The sequence below is a fragment of the Zonotrichia leucophrys genome, chromosome 10, assembly GCF_028769735.1.
Source record: "Zonotrichia leucophrys gambelii isolate GWCS_2022_RI chromosome 10, RI_Zleu_2.0, whole genome shotgun sequence".
Lineage (NCBI taxonomy): Eukaryota > Metazoa > Chordata > Aves > Passeriformes > Passerellidae > Zonotrichia > Zonotrichia leucophrys.
This window is the reverse complement of record NC_088180.1, coordinates 12,995,316-13,014,082: the sequence shown is the minus strand read 5'-3', so window position 1 is coordinate 13,014,082 and position 18,767 is coordinate 12,995,316. Positions and strand designations below refer to the sequence as shown.

At 53.7% G+C, this 18,767-nt stretch overlaps 1 protein-coding gene across 4 annotated transcripts in view; it reads right to left on the bottom strand.

Moving 5' to 3' along the window:
- The window catches only part of NTRK3 (neurotrophic receptor tyrosine kinase 3), a 222,011-nt gene extending 203,571 nt beyond the window's left edge, over positions 1–18,440 (bottom strand). The window contains exons 1-2 of one of the 4 annotated variants that reach the window (XM_064721858.1): positions 18,340–18,440; positions 17,640–17,902 (exon numbers count right to left, since the gene is read on the bottom strand). In XM_064721858.1, the coding sequence (XP_064577928.1) occupies positions 17,640–17,902; positions 18,340–18,390 (314 nt within the window). In that variant the 5' untranslated portion in view covers positions 18,391–18,440. Of the gene's footprint in view, positions 1–17,639; positions 18,262–18,339 lie in introns of those variants that run through there. The other 3 variants (XM_064721860.1, XM_064721859.1, XM_064721861.1) reach the window with 3 other exon arrangements.
- Positions 18,441–18,767: the final 327 nt, after the last annotated feature.

Below are 18,767 nucleotides of genomic sequence, written 5' to 3'. Positions count from 1 at the left end.
AATAATAAATCAAGCCTTCTGAAACATAGAGTCAGATCTTCGTCTCTTCCCTCATCCTAAGACCCCTGTGAACGCCATAACACTCCAAAATTCACATTTTCTCTGTCTTTACCCCAGCTTGGAGATCCCCACCAAAACCTCAGCAGCACAAATGCTTTGGTGAGGCCCAGCCAGGCCTGTGGGTGCTGCCACCAGGAGGATTCTGCTGTTAGGCAGCAGAGCAGAATTTGGGGCTGACTCCTGGGGAGGGCTGCACCCCACAGCACCCCAAGATGCCCAGCAGAGAGCTGTGCCCACAGCCTGCAGAGCAGCACAGCACCTCAAATAAAAACTCCCCACAGCCAGCACAGTGAATAAGATTACAACAAATATAAACTAATGATACAGCTGTCAAGGCAGATTAGACTGCACAGTGTAAAAAATTGCAGGGCTGTTTAGTCACAACAATATAAGATTAATTTATCAATACAGCTTATGTGGCACTGGAGAGATAGCAAATTGAATAAGTGAATCTTTTCTACACCTTGCTCAAGGAGGGAGTCTCAGACCTGATGGGTGTTTGGGGCTGGATACCAGTGAGGATCTGCAGGCAGCAATCACCCAGCAGGGCTGGTTTGACACAGCCCAGGGGGATCTGCACCTTCATCCCAGGCTTAAGGGATGGCCCATGTGCCACCCAAATGCACAGCTCTGCACCCACACGCTCCTAAAGGTGCCCACCCTTCTGCAGTGCCAGAGTCAAGAGTGATGGTGCTAAACCAAGACATCAGAAGCTGCTGCAGGCAGGAGCCTCCCAGAGCCTCTTCCAGGGGCTCCTCCAAGTCCAGCACCCATGACTGGAGCTGTGTGTGTGCAGCCTCACCTCAGCTCTGTCCCAGTTACAGCGTGCACATGTGCTGGTGTACAGGAACCCCAGGCAGCATCCCCAGCTCTCACACAGGCAGAAACATGCACAGCACAGCCACCCCTTGGGGGCTAAATCCTGGCAGAACCAGGTGAGCCTGCAGCCCTGACAACATCTCCCATGAGTTCCCAAAAAGCAAGAACCCAACCCAGAGGCCCTCAGGAGGTGCTTCCCTATTCATCCCACAGCTTCTACCCAAAGATCATTTGCACTGGGCCCACATCTTTTCAGATCTCTCATGTGCTGTCATCTGTGGGTTAAAAAATGTGCAAGTAAGTGAATAGGTGCAGCAATAATGAGCCAGGGTTTCGATCTGTGAAGGTGAGAGCACAGCAGCATCTGCCAATACGAAGGAAGCACCCGTTTCTATAAATATTGAAATCCGGTAATTATCATCATTAGAACTAGTTGTGATTTAGCCATAGCTCAATCCCAACAAGTAAGAATGGCATTTATTTGCCACAATTAGAACAGCTAAAAATACCTCCCAAACTTTGCCTGGTTCAGCCCTATCCCAGCAGGCTCAGCTCTGGGCAGGGAGAAATGCAAAGCAGGAGATATCACTTGGAGAACCATGCAGGGCTGGAAAAACCCTGTGCTCTCACAGGGAGACCAGGGCACCAACACAAGGCCACCCCATCTTCTAGGAGCTCTGCTACATGACTTTCTCCCCAGCTCTGGTTCATCCCAGCTAATTCCTGCCCCACAAGGGTGGCTGTTCCCTATGCAGAGCAACATTCCCTCTAGCAAACTACATTTTCCATACCAAAACTTTCTTTGCAGCTGCATCAAAAGGCACAAATTTGCTTTAAAAGGCAAGCAGAAAAGCCTGGCTCAACCAAACAATCCCACTGGCAGTGGGGATTATATAGTCCTGGTGGCACCCAGATGATCCAAACCAGCCTTTGCTGACAGCCATGGGTCTCCTCACCTTGTGGGAACCTTGCAGCTTTGCCAAGAGCCTCCACACCCTCAGCATCCCTCCCAGGCCCCAGCTGAGTGCTGAAGGACTCCTAAGCTCAGCATGCTGGACAGACAGAACCTCCTGGAAGACCTCATCCTTCTCAGTTTCTGCAGACAACTCCTCACACAAAATCCTCTGAGCAACATCAAGCTGTCCTGTCCTTCCTCTGCAAAGTGACCAGAGGGTCATCACCTTTCCAGAAGGTTTAAACATGAAGGGGCTTGGCCATCCTCCCTTGGGGAACACATCAGCATTCCTGCTGCCACCAGCAGTTTCCCAGACTTTTCCTCAATGATAAGTAAATGCCTGTGAGGTGCAGATAAATATCTTAGGAGGCAGCACCTCACAGCAGTTACAATCAACACTCAGCTTCCCATGCAAGCCCACAATCCAGGAGAAAATCCCCATCTACTGACACAAATCACCCAGGGCCATCTCCTCGTGCTGCCTGTTCCAAGAGTTGAGATTTTCCCTGAGGAAACGTGCCAGCCTCCATGGTCAGGGATGTTCTTTCTGACAGTCATGGTGAATATTCCCCAGCTTATCCCATAATATCTGGAAAGGGCTGTGAAATGGGAGCTCAGCAGCCTCTGTGTGCGGGGGCGAAGGCACGGCTGAGGTGCTGCTCCCTGCCAGGACCCAAATGTCCATCCCAGCCCCTCTGGCCCCCACCTGCTCCCTGCCAGGACCCAAATGTCCATCCCAGCCCCTGCTCCTCCCTGAAATGCCTCCAGCCCTGGGATTTCTCAGCCTCCCTCCATGGGTAATCTGACCCCTCTGATGCCTCTTTTTCCCTGCTCTGTTTGCTTCTGAGCTCTCTCCAATTTGTCAATATTCCCATGATAAGGTGCCTCGAACTCAGACCACATTCCTGGATTTTTTAAATTATTATTTTGAGGGTTTCTGTTGTTTTGCTTTGCATTTTTTTTTCCAGGTTGCAGCTCTGCTCCCACAGCTCCCCCTCTCCCCAAACACAGCCCATCACTGTGAGTTTAGGGCCCTAAGCCAGTTCTCAGTCCATTTGGCAGTGTCCAAGGAAAACTGAACTAATTTTGAGAGTAAGATTTGGTGAGACACTATATCAAATGCTTTGCTAAATCCAAATATATTAGGATTTCCACGTTCTGCTCAGCCACTAATTTCGTGATTCCATCAAAAAGAAAAAGCAATCAGGTTTGTCTGGCAAGATTTATTCTTTCTAAATCCCTGCTGTTATTGCTCATGCTTTCCTTATCCTCTGGTGCTTCACTTTCTTAATACTGCAGGACTGGAAGCATTTGCTGGAAATTTATTTTTGCTATTTATATGGATTTTGAAAATCTGCCTCTGCTCTCCTCCGCTGCCCCCTGCCTTTCCCACTGCTGTTTAGCATCCCTGTGCTCCCACCAAACACATCATCTCCTCCATCCTCCTCCCAAAGGCAGAGCACAGCAGCATCATAAGCCCAGTGTTAATACACAGCTCAGACATGAGATATTGGAGAAAAAAAACTAATAAAAAATGTTTGGCAGCAGGAGAAAGGTCTAAAGGAAACATCCAGCTGGGTCAAGCCCAGGTCCATCACAGAGCATCACCAACAGTTAATATTAATGCCTGAATCAGCCATCCTGAGCATCTCCAGGTTTTTCTTGCAAATTTTCTGGCAGCCATGCTCAGGGTGATCAGGGAGAGTTGAGCCACAAGTGACACAGGTCGGTGCCATTCCAGGGGACACACGCAGTCCATGCTGGGTCAGGGCCAGCATTTTCTGTAACTCAAACCCTGAACCACTCTCAGGCAGCTGAGGGGCTCCTCCAGGCCTAGGACTTGCAGAGAAGGGTCAGGAAAGGCTGCACTCCCCTGCTCTAGGCTGGCACCCCATGTTCCCACTCACACCTTGAGCACTGATGTACTCAGAAAGCCACATCACAAGGCACTCAGATCTCTTGCTGAATTTTCCTCCCCAGTGAGCCAAGCAGAACCCTCTAAGCCCTGTGTTCACACAGCAGCTTTTCAGACAGCACCACCCCAAAACACGCCATGGGTGACCCCATCTCAGCTCTGACTGTGCATCCACTGGCCTCTGTGGGAGCAGGGCAGAGCTGCCCCTGCATTCCAGGGTATCACTCATTCCTGCTCCTTAGGAGCTGTGCTAGAGTGTCACCAGTTTCTGCTCACCAGGGTTTAGAGAGACTCAGTGATCTGTACACCAAATAAACCTGCTTGGGTGCCAGCTGCCTGCACACCCTGGGGACACCCCAGCAGAGCAGCAGCACTTCCAGCCTGTACCAGGGACCAGCCACAAGCTCCAGACAGCCTTTCCACAGACACTGACACCTCCCAGCACACCCAGCTCATGGCACTGGGCTCATGTTTGGCTTCCCACACCTCCATCAGGTCAGGTCCCTGTCAGACCCTTTGCCTCAGCTCCTGTGTGTCACAGACATCTTTTATGAAAAATTCTTTTCTTAGAAGCTGAGAGGCCTCAAGAACAAAATATAAACAATGGTTATCTGCTGCTGTGGAATTCAACAGGTGCATCTCTGATTGGCCCATGTTGGTTGTTTCTAATTAATGGCCAATCACAGTCAGCTGGCTCAGACCCAGAGCCCAAGCCACAAACTTTTGTTATAATTCTTTCCTATCCTATTCTTAGCTAGCCTTCTGACAAAACCTTTTCTTCTATTCTTTTAGTATAGCTTTAATTTAATATGTATCATAGAATAATAAATCAAGCCTTCTGAAGAATGGAGTCAGATCCTCGTCTCTTCCCAAATCCAAGAATCCCTGTGAACACTATCACACCCGTGTGCTGTTTCAGAGGAATAAAAAAACACAGCATGGTCATGCCAGCAGCTCAAGACTCAAAAAAAGGGCATCATCACCCAGCAGAAGCACAGGTGACAACTCTCCCTTGCACAAGGGACCTCTGCTGCCCACAGCTCCTTCAGTGCCCACTGAAGGGAGCTTACACAGGGGCACAGTGAATCTAAGCTATGGCATGACCCCAAGCACTCAAGGGATAAAAGGAGATTTTCTCTTTACCCCAGCTATATTTACATCTCAGAAATGTCTCCTATCCCAGGAGCCCTGCTGAGGGCTGGGATACCAACACCCTGCAGTTTACAGCCAGCTGGCTGCAGGCCAGCTGAGGATGAGAGCCCAGCCCTGCTTGCAGAGCAAGGACGACCTTCCCCACAGGCAGGCAGGCAAAATGTCCTCCACCAGCTCCCACTGGTGAGTAAATCCTAAGGAGCTGGTGGGAGGGATTAACCCATCCTGGGACAGCTGCCCTCCATCACCCCATCCCTGCCCCAGCCTCACCGCGATTTACAGCGCATAGCAAGGGGGGTCAGCAGTGGAAAACTCATGGGGACAGAGGATTTACAAGGAAGGGCTGGATCCAGGGGAGGCAGAGCAAAGCAGAGGGTGATTTACAGGGTCAGCAGCAATTCACACAGCAGGTAGCACAGGGGAGGCAAGGATTTACAGGGGCAGGGGAGAAGGGCAATGAGCATCCCCTTGCCCTGACCGCTGTGACCCGGGGAGGGACATGGGAGCTGATGGATCCCCAAGGAGCCTCCCCCTTCTTCTGGAGGTCACAGACAGGCCACATCAGGGGGAACCATTCCTATCCCAGCATGGCTGCATGCTGCAGCTGGTTTCTGCTTGGCCAAAACAACCTCTGGGTCATTCCAGCCTGTCCTTGTCCCACCACCACCCTAGGGCAGTCTTGGTGGTCAGTGCTTCCAGGGAAGCTACAAATAAACCCTCAAACATCTCCTCCTGGAGTTGGGGGCCCCTCCTTCCTCCTGGCAGGCCCCACAGTCCCTCCCTGGTTTCTCCCCCTGCCAAGCAGGCAGGGTCATGGTCTGCTGTCTCTCCAGCCCTTGGTGGGGACAGTGAGCCAGCCCCAGGGCCACCAGCACAGACACACTGAGTCACATCACCCACTCCCCAGTCCCATTTTCCAGCTCCTTCTGGCACCCAGCAGGAGCCAGGGGTTGGGGTCAGCCCCACACATGACCCTGAGCACATCACTTTGGGCTAGCAGGTTCTTTCCCTGTCCCACAGCATCTGGGATTGCAGCAGGGCTGGTGAGGGACACACTCTTCAGCACATAGCACAAAACGTGAGGGTTGGCAGTGGTTTTTGGTCTCCAGGTACCACAAATATCCCAACTCTGGCTGTCCTGAGTTGGCAGGTACCAGGCTGGGCACAGAGGGTTACCCTGGCCTGCTCACACTGCACATGAAGCAAAAAAAGGAAAGAAATGTATAGGAAAAGTTGTCCCAGCACAGCAACTCACAACAACACACATGTTGTGACATCCCCACTTTGGAGCACACCATGGTTGGTCTCTGCCAGCTCAGCTTTTTGTCCAGGAGTGAGCCAGGACACACATCCTGCTGCCCCCAGCTCCTCCCTGCCGCTGGTACAGGACACAGGCTGCTCCTCCAGAAGTGACACGGGCAGCCCATCATGGCCTGGGGACCAAAGCTCTGGCCATGCCAGCTGGAGGGTGCCCCCAGGTGACATGCCAGCCCACACCTTGCATGCTCCTACATTTACTCCCCAAAAAGAGGCTTGCAAAACAAGAAGTGGTGAGGTTTATCCTCAAAGAGCCAAAAAAGGGGAAATTTACTCAGATATTTCATCTCAACCTCATTCTCCAGACACTCCCCTATTTTATGACAGATACAGGAGGCCACATGCTAAACAATTGCAATCCCTGCAGGACTGCAAACCCCAACCTCCTGCAGCACTGGGCTGCTCAGCACAGGGGTGCAATTAGGGATGCAGTGAGACTCATGCCACTGGCAGAGAGGGATGGAGGGGAACAGCTCCAAGCACTGACCACAGACACCCATGAAAGCATCAGCACTGCCCTGGCATGGCATAAAAGAGATGAAAATAAAGTTGTGAGCAGCCTGCACAAAGCAAGAGAAGTTCCTCCCTCTCAGCCTGGAGAGATGCAGCTCTGCAGCCCAGACAGGTCACACCAGGCAATGTCCTGATGTGAAGGAGCCCAGATAATGCCCAATCCTTTGCAGGTGAGGACTCATCACAGCCCAGCTGATCCCACAGATCCTCAGCTGAGATCCATGGGCAGCATCCCAAACAAGCTGGTCCCCTCATCCCTGTGAAACTTCCAGAGAGGCACAACAGCAGCCCCCAACTCACATCCTCACCAGAACCACAGACAGCAGCAACACCAGTGCCCCCCTCCCGCTCCCCTAAAGTTTGACTAAAGCTCAGGAGTATCTTTGCCTTTATAAATCTCTGCCTTTTAATGATGGCTTCAAGGCTCAGAGAAAAAAAGGCCCATTAAACTCACTGAATAAGTTAATGGGGCAGAGAGAATCCATTTCAAAGCCACCCCAGGCTATTTTCCTCTGGAGCTAAAGCCTGAATAAGCAAAAAGGAAAAATTAAAACTGTACAGTGCTTTGCCAATAAATAACCCCCAGTGTAATCTGCTAGCAGGCAGGCCTCCATTTGCAGAGATAATAGGATGCAGATCAGCTGCAAACCACCTCCCCTTGCAGGGACCACCACCTTTTGATTGCAATTAGCTGTGCTGAGGCAGGAGCCTCCATCTCCTGCCTGTCCCCTTCCACGTGCCTGGGCAGGAGGGAATGACACATCCTGCAGGAAATGCCAAAATCCAGCACTTGGCTCTGCAATTCCCCAACATCAATGCTCCAGGCACACACCCCTGCTTCTCTGCCCCATTTTTCCCAAGCCCTCCTGCACCTTTATCCCTGTCTTCTCCCCCTCCTTCACCAGCAGCACTGTGGTCCATCCCTCACCCATCAACCAGAGCCCACACACAGCTGCTCCTCCCCAAACACTTAAAAAACAAGTGCATGTCCCAGAGAGCAGGAAAAAAAATAAAAAATCCCTGCTTGTAAACGTTGATCCCACTAGACGCAGTTTGTTTACTATTTAATATTTAAAGATGCTAATTAAGTCTCCAAATAAATAAATCTGTGCTCCCCGTGCCTTTTGGAAGGCAGGGATCCCTTCCCTTGGGGCCAGAACATGCTGGGTGCTGGGTACCCTGCTTGGGGCAGAGCCTGAGGGCCCCACCACCATCCCCCTTGGAAGGAAGGCAGCACCAGGCTGGGAGATCAGACACATCGAGTCCTGAAGGGGAGCACAGGCAGGGCAGGGCACAGAGAGGAGGATTTCCAGGTAGGGGTGCTCATAGTGGCTCCTCTTGGCCCTGGGATGGGATCTCAGATACAAGCAGGGAGCCAAGGGCCAGAGGATGAACCCACAAAGTGATGGGGGGCACAGACACCAGCACACATCCCCAGAGCCACCAGCAGCCAGCCACAGACACCCACATCCCTCCCAGCTGCCCAGAGCCAGGACAGGGAATTCTCCCTGCTCCTTACCTGAGAGCATCTCTGCTCCAGCTCCTCTTCTCCAAACCAACACACAGCACCTCGCCAGGAACAACGACCACTGCCTGCCTCCCACATAGCCCCCTCATCTCTCCACAGCTCAGCTCTTCCACCTGATACCTCTTCAGCCTCATTAGGCTCTGCCTCTCCCAAATCCGCTCCAGCTGTATCCTGCACCTTACCATTAACCCCCACGGCGCCAGCCCTGCAGAGCTCCTCCTTGCCCCTCCCTGCCCAGCCACCATCCCTGCACCGTGTGGGTGCCCTGCCCGCACTCCTCGGGCTCAGGCTTTGCTTTGATGCTCCCAGGACACCCCTCAGCACCTGCCCTGACCTGAAATGAGGGGAACAACACCTCCCAAGGGAGCTGCTCTGATGCTGATTCACTCTGTGCTACTCTGTCCTGTCCCCCCTGGACACCAACGTGTCCAGAGCCCATGTGAGGCTCAAAAGAGGAAATAGTCCCCAGCAAGATTCAGCTTCTCTGATGAGGCACAAAGAGAGCCCCAGGAGGAAGGGATGCTCTCAAGAGGCAGGGCAGCTGGGAGCACACAACATCCTTGACCCTGTGTCCCACTGAACTTTGCTTGCTCCACAAATGGCTCGGCGGCCTTCACTTTACTTTTCCTGGGAAAATTTTGGCTGGGAGATCACAGGCAAGGCATGAGACAGACAAAGCCAGGATCCACCTCACTGCCCCAGGAACAGCCATCCACATCGTGGAGGAAAGAGTTTTGGGGACAAGAGAGATTTTCCCAGCCACAGCGCTCCCCACAGGCAATCCCAGCTGTACTGAGGGACACAAGGGATGCCCAAGCTGGCCCTGCCTGCCTGGGTTGGGAACAGGCAGGAGGAGGGCAAGCAGCCCAAGGGAGCATTTGCACAGCTGGATCACAGACTGGAGAACCAGGACTCGTTGTTCCCAGCCCAGGTCACTGCACAGCATTTCCATGGAGAACTGGCATGGGGGATGAGGCCAGGGCTGCTCCAGGAGCAGAAGGAAAGTCAGCAGCTGCAGGCACCCGAGATCTCCCCCATGTGGCTTCATGTCCTGGCAGGGTCAGGAGTTAGAGCCTGGCATTTCTGCAGCTCAGCTGAGTACTGAGTATTCATATTCCTAATTTATCCTGCCAAACCCCTGAGCATGCAGGGTCCTCAGCAGCACTCAGATTCCCAGCATCTGTTTGAGCATTTCCACATTAACATTTCCTAGTGGGAACCTCCTGGTGAGAACTAGTTATGGGACAGCCTTGCAGAACCCAGAAGGATGGGGGCTTCACCGTGCTCACATCTGCTCCTACTCACTTTTAAGTCCCCCAGGGACAATGCAGAGCTGCCAGCAAAGGCACCAGTGCCCTGTCCCCTTCCCAGCATGGAGCTGCAGGCAAGAGCTGCATGAGGGGGCAGCACTTGTGCTCAGCCTCTCCCTGCCTCCTTCTCATTTAGCTGTCACTTCAACAAGCATGGGAGTCAGGAATAAACACCCTGAGTTGTGCATGTGCTGTCAAACTCCCTTGGGAATCCTTCCTGACCACTCTGCTCCACTGCTGGGAATTTTGTTTTTAATTAAAAAGGCAGTTTTTATTTATGCAGGCTGAAGCTGGGGGTGATGTCACATGCAGGTACAGGAAGGGCACAGCCACTACCAGGCTCCATTGTCCACCATACCAAAACACTGGGGGGGCAGCTGGAGGAAAGCTGGCTGTACACAAGGCTCTGGCTTCTCCTTCAGCTCCTCAACTGCTACAGCACATGAAAACATGCCAAAAATACAGCACGTTTTCCTGGTGCCGCCCTTCCAGGCAAGCCAGCTCTCACACAGAGGGGAACAGGGCAGGCTCCCCAGTTTCTTGGGGTCTGGAAACCACGTGGGATAGGGATACCCAAGGACACAGCACAACAGGGCTGGTGGAGCTGCCAGTGCAGTGTTTCAAGGGGATTCCAGAGAGATTTTAATCCCCCTTTCTTCAGCTGAAGCAAAGCCCAGGCCCTGAGCAGTATCATGGCTCTGACCCATGATCCATCACCCACTCCCCAACACACCTCCACCCCATTGTTGCCTCTGCCACCATGCTGGGGGTCCATTTGCTGTTGCATTGCAGGACCACAGGGTGTCACAGCCCTTCCACCATGCTGGCAGCCCTTGGGAATAGCCAGCAGGGAAATAAGCAGCTCCTCTTTGGCCCAGCTCACAGGGAAAATGAGATAATCCCAGGAGCTGCACATGGAGGATGTTACAGGGTCAAGGCCAGATTCCTGCCCTCACTCACCCTTGCTCTGTCTCACACCAGGCTCTCCTCAGCCTTCCTCCCTTGAAGAAGGACGTGTGATCTCTTCAGCTCCCTGACCTCCATCCAGCCTGTGCAGCAGAGGTTTAATCAAAGGAGCAAAGAACATTTTACCTACTCTGGAGGCCCTAAAAGACAGCTCACAGCCTGTGCCTCCAGGATTTCTCCATGGACCTCTCTCATGTCTGCTAAACACAACAGGACCAGTAGAACAGCCTTATTTATCCTTCCCTCCATGCTTGGCCTCTCCCTAACCCTGGCCAGTGCTGGGCTAAAGCATCTCCATCCTCACTCTGCTCCTTTCAGGCCAGCTCCACCACTGCTCCATGCCTCAGCTTCCCCACCAGTAACAAGGACAGACCCATCAGAGTCTTCCTGGCAGGATCAGAGCCAGAAACTGACACAGAGGGCAGGTCATGATTGCCCAGCAACACCTTCTCACTGCACCCGCTTTGGCTGGGCCAATACCATCCAAAAAACTGCAAATCCCCTCAATCCAAGACAGGCTGGGGCTGTATCCCTCTGGAAGAGCTGTGGGTAGGTGGGGATGCGCTGACCAGTGCACAGAGAAGAAAGCCATGAGCCAGCAACCCACTCAGCTCCTGGGGGAGCATCCAACACCAGCAGGTGCCCACACAGGAATGGGGATGCTGAGTTGGGTGACCCAAGAGGGGTCCAGCACCACGGGCACCCAGAGCAAAGGCTTTCCAGCGTGACAGAGAGCAGGGGGTGACAGTGAGCAGGGGGTGACCCCGAGCCCCCGCTGTGGTTCAGCTCGGAGCCGGCTGTGCTGCGCATCCCGGAGCCAGCCGTGCATCCCGCATCCCGGAGCCGGCCGCGCATCCCGCATCCCGGAGTCGGGCTGTCTGCCGCTGCCGCTTGCCCTCTAGCGGCGCAGCCGCCTTCAGACGGGAATAGCGGAGCGGAGGAGCCGGGATGCGCCGGGCTCCGGCAGCCCCAGCGGGGCTCAGCGGGCAGGCTCGGCCGGGCGCTGTGGGACACCCACGGGGATGCTCGTTTGTCACCGCTCCCGCACCAACAGCCTCGGTGTGGAGCTTTCGGGGAGGAGCGGGGACAGCCGTGGTGCTGGTGCTGCTTGCATGGCTCTCAGGAACCTGGAGAACCACGTGAGATGAGCGAGCGGCTGGTCCTCATCTCATGTGGGCACAGAGTGCAGCCTCTGAGCAAGGAACTCGCCCACAACACCTCCTCAGCAGCAGCTTTGCTGTGCAGAGGGGAGAGCAAGAGGATCTGGGGAGAGCAGAGCCCACAGGCTGCTGTCAAACACCTGCTTAGAAAGCACCTAGAGCACCTGTGGAAACCCCATCTGCAGGGAACACCAAACTCCTGCTATTCCACAGAGCCTGGCAGTAACACTCCGAGTTACAAAAATTAGTGACACTCACTTTGGAAGCCTGTCAGGCTTAGGGCTGGGTTTATTCTCCACTTGTCAGCAACCCCCTAAATGGGATCCACCAAACCCAGCCATAAACTCCAGGACAACACCAAGCAGGGCCTCTTCACCGAGCAGGACAAGCTGGTGTGCCAGGGTGGCACTGGGAACCATCACCAAGCTCAATCTACCTTCAGGGCTCCCCAAAGGTGATCCCATGGGACATCTCAGGGACTCTGGTAGCTTCACTGACAGGCCCAGCATGGCTGGGTGCATGGCTGGTCACAGGGCTGTGGGAGACCTCAAGCAACCTCATGCCAAAGCACATGAAGATGCTTTGCTTTCACAGAGGTGAGCTAATAACACAAAACAGACCCAGAGAGCTTTCCCTGACTGAGCTCTACAAAAGCCTCCATGGACAACAAGGCAGCTCCTTCCTCAGTCTCTTCTTCCTCCCATTAAACATCTGTCCTAGACCTGAAACACCTCTGTCTCACCTCTCCAATGTAAGGAGACAAGCCATCAGTCAGAACCAATTTAGACCTCCCCAAAACCTGCAGGACATGAGGACTTGGGACACATCCCATGCACCCTGAAACCATCTGGGCCACCAGCTCCTCCTGTCAGGCCAGCAGCTCAGGCCCCATGTTTGGCTCAGAAGTCTGGGAAGTGCTGTCAGGCACCAACACTGTCTCCTTCCTGAAGAAACACCTGACATCACCTGTGCCCGGAAAGTGCCTCTCCCAAGGATTGGTCAGCAGACAGATCGACAGGAAGAGCAGGGCAAGGAGCCAAGAGCCAGCCACAGGAAAGGGGGAGGACACAGATCACTGCTCCTGGCTTAACTCACCTCCAGAGCATCAAGACCATATATCTCAGCCCAACTCTTTGTCTCAAACAGCTCTGCACCCTTTTCTGTCCTCAAAGTTTGGTGTTGTGCCCGCCTTCCCCATCCTGACATCCTTCAGGAGAGACGCTCTGCATGAACAAGAGCCCTGCAAATCCAAGATGAATTTAATTAAGGATCTTTTTGATCATCTCTGGAGCAGTCAAAGCCTCTGGGACCAGGAGTTAGGAGGCTTTGGGAATGCAGAGCCCATCATCTCTGGAGAGTAATAGTACACGAGGCACACTGGGCACAGCGTGGCTGATTCACAGAGAGGAGAAAAGTTTGTGCCTGCTGTCTGAAGCAGAGCAGTCAATAATTTGAGCACCACAGGGGGCTTTCTCATGTCTGTTTGGGTCACCAAAGCAAGTTCTGCTCCCTCCAGCCCTTCCAGGAATAGGCCTGCCCTTTCTTTCTTGCCTCCCTCCCAGCCACAGGCACAGAGGAGCTTTCCCTGTGCCTCAGCTCTCTGTGCAGCAGCAGGGAAGGGGTGCTGCTGCTCCAAGCACCCCCCCCCTCTCTCTCTCTCTCCCCCTCTCCACATGCTGCCAGCTCCCACCAGCGAGTGGGGGCTGCGCTGCCGCTCCCCCCGCAGCTCCCGGCGCTGACGTGGCACTGCCACCCCCAGCACAGAGCTGCTGGGACAACCCAATAGCAAAGAATAAAGATTCTCTTCTTGTCTATGGAGAGAGCAAGATGCTTCTCTTGGCCCAGCCAGTGAGACCCAAAAATCCTGCTCCCACTCTGGAGCAAAACCAACCTCCTCTTGGGTTGCTCTGAATTCATCTCATCTTGTTGAAAGCAGCTAGGAGCTGCACAGATCCACCCTGACTATCCACACATTGAGTGTATTTCACCAGAAGAGCCCCCATTCTCCCCTGGCAAGGCTGGCTAAAGAGCAAGGCTTCCTATACCAGGGACATCTCCCTACCTCCAGGGAGCCCAGGGGTGACACACAGAGGCCACCACCGCCTGCCTAGCAGCATCTCCGCAGTGCCATAGCAACAGCTGAGGAGTAGGGAGGCCCAGATGGCAAACTCCTCCGTCTGTCCTTCCCCACGCACGCTGCCGGCGCATGCAGGCGCTGCCCACGCTGCCAGCGGGGTGATGAACCCCCAGCCCGGCCACCCTGGCACCCCAGCACCCTCCAGCCCTGTGTGTGCAGGGCTGGGGGCCCTCCTGCCAGGCCCCCACAGTGCCAGGGCTGTGGACCTTCCTGCCAGCCCCATGTGTGCCAGGGATGGGGACCCGCTGTGACAAACACACACACGGGGGCCCAAGGGGTTCTGTGCCACAGCAACTCTGAGATCAAAGTTCTGCATCTGGGCTTGCAATGAGTAAAGCCCCACGTCACAGGGATGAGCATCTCTGTAAGTCACACCTGGCTGGGGACATGGCAAAGGCCACCCAGTTGTACGGGAAAGGTGACGGCACTGAAGTGCCCCAATCCTCTGTGACCTCTCCTGAAATTTGGAGGGGGAAGAACAGAGCGTGGCTCCAAACTCAGCCAGGTCCAAGCTGGCTCTCTGGCTGGACAGGGCTGCTAGCAGCTCTCACAGGGCTTTGTGTGCAGGATCTCATCTCCAGGGATGCCACGCAAAATCAGGTAAGTTTCTGGGCATGCTGGGAAAGGGTAGAGGGACATCAGCCAACCCAACCTCCTCCTCAGGGCAGGAGCCTCCTGCCTTTCCCCGGCCTCACCACTGACCTGGCACCACCTGGATTTGCAAGGCTGTGTGTTACTGTCCCCTTCAGCCCAGCCAGGGCAGGAGCCACCCAGCCCTGACTTTTACCAAAAGGAGGATGTGTGGGAAGCCAGAAGCACCAGCAATTGAAGCAAAAGCCATTCCTTGAAAGGTGCAACAGCATGGTGGGGTACCACACTGAGGTACCCACAGGGCTGGCCTGCCCCACCATCCTCCCTGGGCAGCGCTACAGCCTGGTTATCTCCTGTAACTCTTCTGTTGTCTTCACCTCACAGGGTGTCATCAGCCCCTGAGAAGGGATATAAACCCAAAGCTTCTGATGGCTCCACCCAGTTGGGGTGGGCTGGCATGGAGGGGTCTTGCCCTCCCTTGAGGAGGTAGCATGGACAAGCCCTCCAAGGTGGCTATATTGGTTTGTTTAACCAGCTCTCTGAGTGGGCTCTGGCAGTCTCTCATCAGCAACACTCAAGCCCTGATTTGGAAGCTGGGCTCTCTTTAGGACGTGAATAAGGCTCTGCCTGGTCACAGGGTTGTTCCACTACCCCACACTCCATTTGCTTTTTCACCAGTCTCAAGATGGAGCAGCGACCACCACCTTCCCTGGGCCTGTGGGGATGTTCCAGCTGGGTCACTGCACCCCTCAGCCACTGGGACAGGACTGAGGCTCCCCTGCTCACCCCCAGCCCAGGGGGAGAAGGTGCTTTTGCCCCCTGGCTGCCCACAAGCTGCCTAAAGAGGCCAAGTCCCTTGTGAGCATGGCAAGCAGGGGGAAAACATTGCTCCTTGCCCAGCTGAATCAGCCTCACATGCCAGCAGTGATTCAGCCATGACCAGGCTGGGCTTCTAGGCACCCTCACCCCAACACCCATGATGATGTCAGGGCTGGCAAGGGGAGGCCTGACATCAGCCTGAAAGGGTGCAGGACCTGCTGCCTTCCACACAAGAGCATGAACATGGTTCAAGTCTGGCTCCCAGCAGTGACCCCTTTGCTGGGAACCATCCCTGCCACATAAATCAACTCTCTGCTCCCATAAGTATCCCCTATAAACCACCACTGCCTCCCCAGTAAGAACAGACCCATGTGGAAAGTTTTCATTTGTGCACATTCTCAGCCCCTGAGAGCATTTTGGGGTTCACCCCAGCCCTGTGCTCCAGCCCTCCCAAGCCCAAAAGGGGAGGCACGGGTCCAGCAGAGATGCAGGGGGTATAGGAATGTGCTTTGCTCACTGCGAAGCAGAGAGACATATGAGTTCCAGCAAAAACTGGCACCTTCTTCTCCTTCCCCAACTTAGGAGAAGCTCCTTTCCAAAAAAAATACCCAATATCTGTTTCTGGAGTTGTCCATTTTTTTCCCCCCACTCCTTTTTTACAGACTGCTTATCAGCATTTTTCATTTTCAAAGCAGCAAAGACATTTTCTGGGCACAAAGCACTGGTGTAATACTACCTCTCCCAGCAGTTCAGATGTCTGTGCAATCTGACAACGCACAGTCGCTCACGCTGGTGGCTCCCAAACCCTTCCCTGCCTTTCCTGCTGCTCCCCGGCCCCCAAAGGGTTAAAACTAAACCACAACAAACAGCGAGCACAGGGGAAAAACACGAGTTTCTCCTACTTGCCCAGCATCACCCTCATCCCTCCAGCATCGAAGGGAAAACACTCCAGCACCACGAAGCAGGATAAATATGGGGCAATTGGGAGGGGAGTGCTACATTGGCTCCCCCCATCTACTCTCCCCATTCCTGCTGTTTTTAGGGAGGTTTGCTGGGAAGGGGGAAGGCAGGGCTGTGGATTCAGGGTCAGTGACCTGCTGAAAACCTGCCTGGGTATCTCATGGACCCGTAAGCAAACAGGGAAGGCAGCTCCCGTCATCTTTACCCAGCAAAGGTGATGAGCAGAGCTGCGAGAGAGGTACTGCAATTACTCCATGTCTCTGCTGCAATTGCACTGTGACCAAATAAAACAGCCTCAGGAAGAGACCCAAAGCCCTCTCCCTCCATGCAACCATGCCACCGAGGTGAAAAAAATTAAATAAATAACCCTCCATTACTCATTTCAAACCTTGCTGCATTTCACTGCCAGAATAAAGGATTCCACCTCTTCCCTGTTCAACTCCCACTGGCAACTTGCTCTGGGGGCTACATTTCCCTAAATGCTCACATTTCAATTAGCATTAGAATAATGAAATGGCTCAGAGTTCATCTCACCCAAAAATGTACTGCAAAATAAAGAGCAGAGATTGGAAGCAATGAGGAATTTTTTTTTCACACACACACCAAGAGCATGATGGATTCAGAAGAGGGAAATATATTCCTTTCTCGACTCCACACTGATGAGATTAACATGGGCTTTGCTAACTGCCTCTCCAAACAAGGATAATGCAACTTCAAGTTGATTTTCCAGATAAACAAGCATGCAAACAAACGCAAAGTGCTCAACTAAAAATATCTCGCTGCTCCGATGCTTCTCCCCACTGCCGCCACCACCCCGAACCTAAAACACACAAATCCTATCGCGGCACCACGACGAGTTACAAAATTGCAACAATGTGAATTAAATAAGCTACTTAAGGAACATCTCACTGTCCTATTTTTTTTTTTCTCCTCTTAAAAATGCAAAACCGCAGATCCCCTGATACACTCAGCCAGGGCAGGGAAGGGAGAATTTTCTGATGTGGGGATGTAAAAAATAATGACATTTTCACTGGATGCAAAGTCTCAAGAAAGAAAAAGCAGTTCAGAACTTGCTTTTCTCGCCCAATTCGGGTGAATATGTGGCGGCGTGTGGCTGTGGCGTCCGCGTTCCCCTTGCAGAAGCAAACAGTTAAAGGAAGCAGCAGCTTTAGCATCTTTGCCTGCTGCTCTCTCTCCTGCTAAGGAATCAGATCTCATTTACTTTATTCCTCTTAAGCCTTGGCCAAACTGTTGCTGGGCTTTCTGTGATGGTCTTTTTCTTAAGGGGGATGGGGTAAGGGAGAAGGCAGATCTGCATGCTGCGCCCGGGGAGCCGAGCCCAGGCAGCGCAGCGATGCCGGGGGCACCTGAGCCCCGCACGGGCAGGGCAGCCCGCGCCCTGCCGGGGAGGGGGAGCCCTGGGGGACCCCCACTTACATGGAAGTGATGTTCCTTGAGATGTCCGTGATATTGATGCTCGTGTTGCCATTGCTGCTGCCTGAATCCTGCCCTTCCAAGAGAGGGAAGAGGTTCCCATCATCCGGCTTCTTGCAATTGATGTCTGTCTTGCTGCAAAGACAATTAGCAGGGCAAGCCAGCACCGAAAGCAGATAGTCTCCCCAAATGCTCCAGAGCAAAAAAACCCTCCAGAAAGTGCACTTGGTAGGGCAAAGAGAGACATCCATCTCCGATTGCTGCTTCTAAAAAAGAGGAGGAGGAGGAAAGGGGGGATGGAGGGAGGGGAAGGGGGGGAAAAGGGGGAAGGAAACAAAGACAGAGGGAAGGAAAAAAAGAAAAAAAAAAACCAAAAAAAAAAAAAAACAACAACAACAAAACCTCAAGCGATCAGCTGCAAAAATCCTCCAGCAGATGAAATCATGCTGGCAGCTGGCTGGGAGAGGCTGTAATTCCCGCTAGGGCAGCGGCCGCGGCCGCGGGCGGGGATGGATGCATGCCGGCCCGGCCGCCCGCCGCTCCCGCAGCCGCTCCGGAGGATCGCAACGGGAGGCTGGGGAGGGAGGGATGGGAGGGGAGGAAGGGAGGGAGAGAGAGAAGCAGCCGGGGAAATAAATAAATAACAAAAACGGTGCGAAAGTCACCAAGTCCCACCTACTGGGCAGAATTAAAATTGACACACCTGCAAAAAAAACAGACAGAGGGAGAGGAGGGGGCGATCTCCCCTTCCCATCTCTTCCCTCCCTCCCCCGGCCTGGCCAGCCCTGCTGCGGCGGGCACAAAAAGCAGGGGAGGAGGAAGAGGAGGAGGAAGGCTCTCAAAGAGAACCGGGCTCCGCAATAAAAAGGATTCCCCACCCCCCTCCCTCTCCGCTAAAAATCAGTGGAGGAGGAGGAGGGGGGGAGAGAGGGGGAAAAACCCCACTGCTGGAGCCCAGAGGAAAAGTTGAAGCTGGGGTTAAATTTGTGCTGGGGGAGAGCAGAGGGGCTTTGGCTCGGCTCCTGCTTTCTCAAGCTCTTTTGGAGGACGATGCTGCCTTTCGCTTGGTTGTTGGGTGGGTTTCCCCCCCCCCCATCCTCCTCCTCCCCCAATCCGGACATAAGGGTGGAG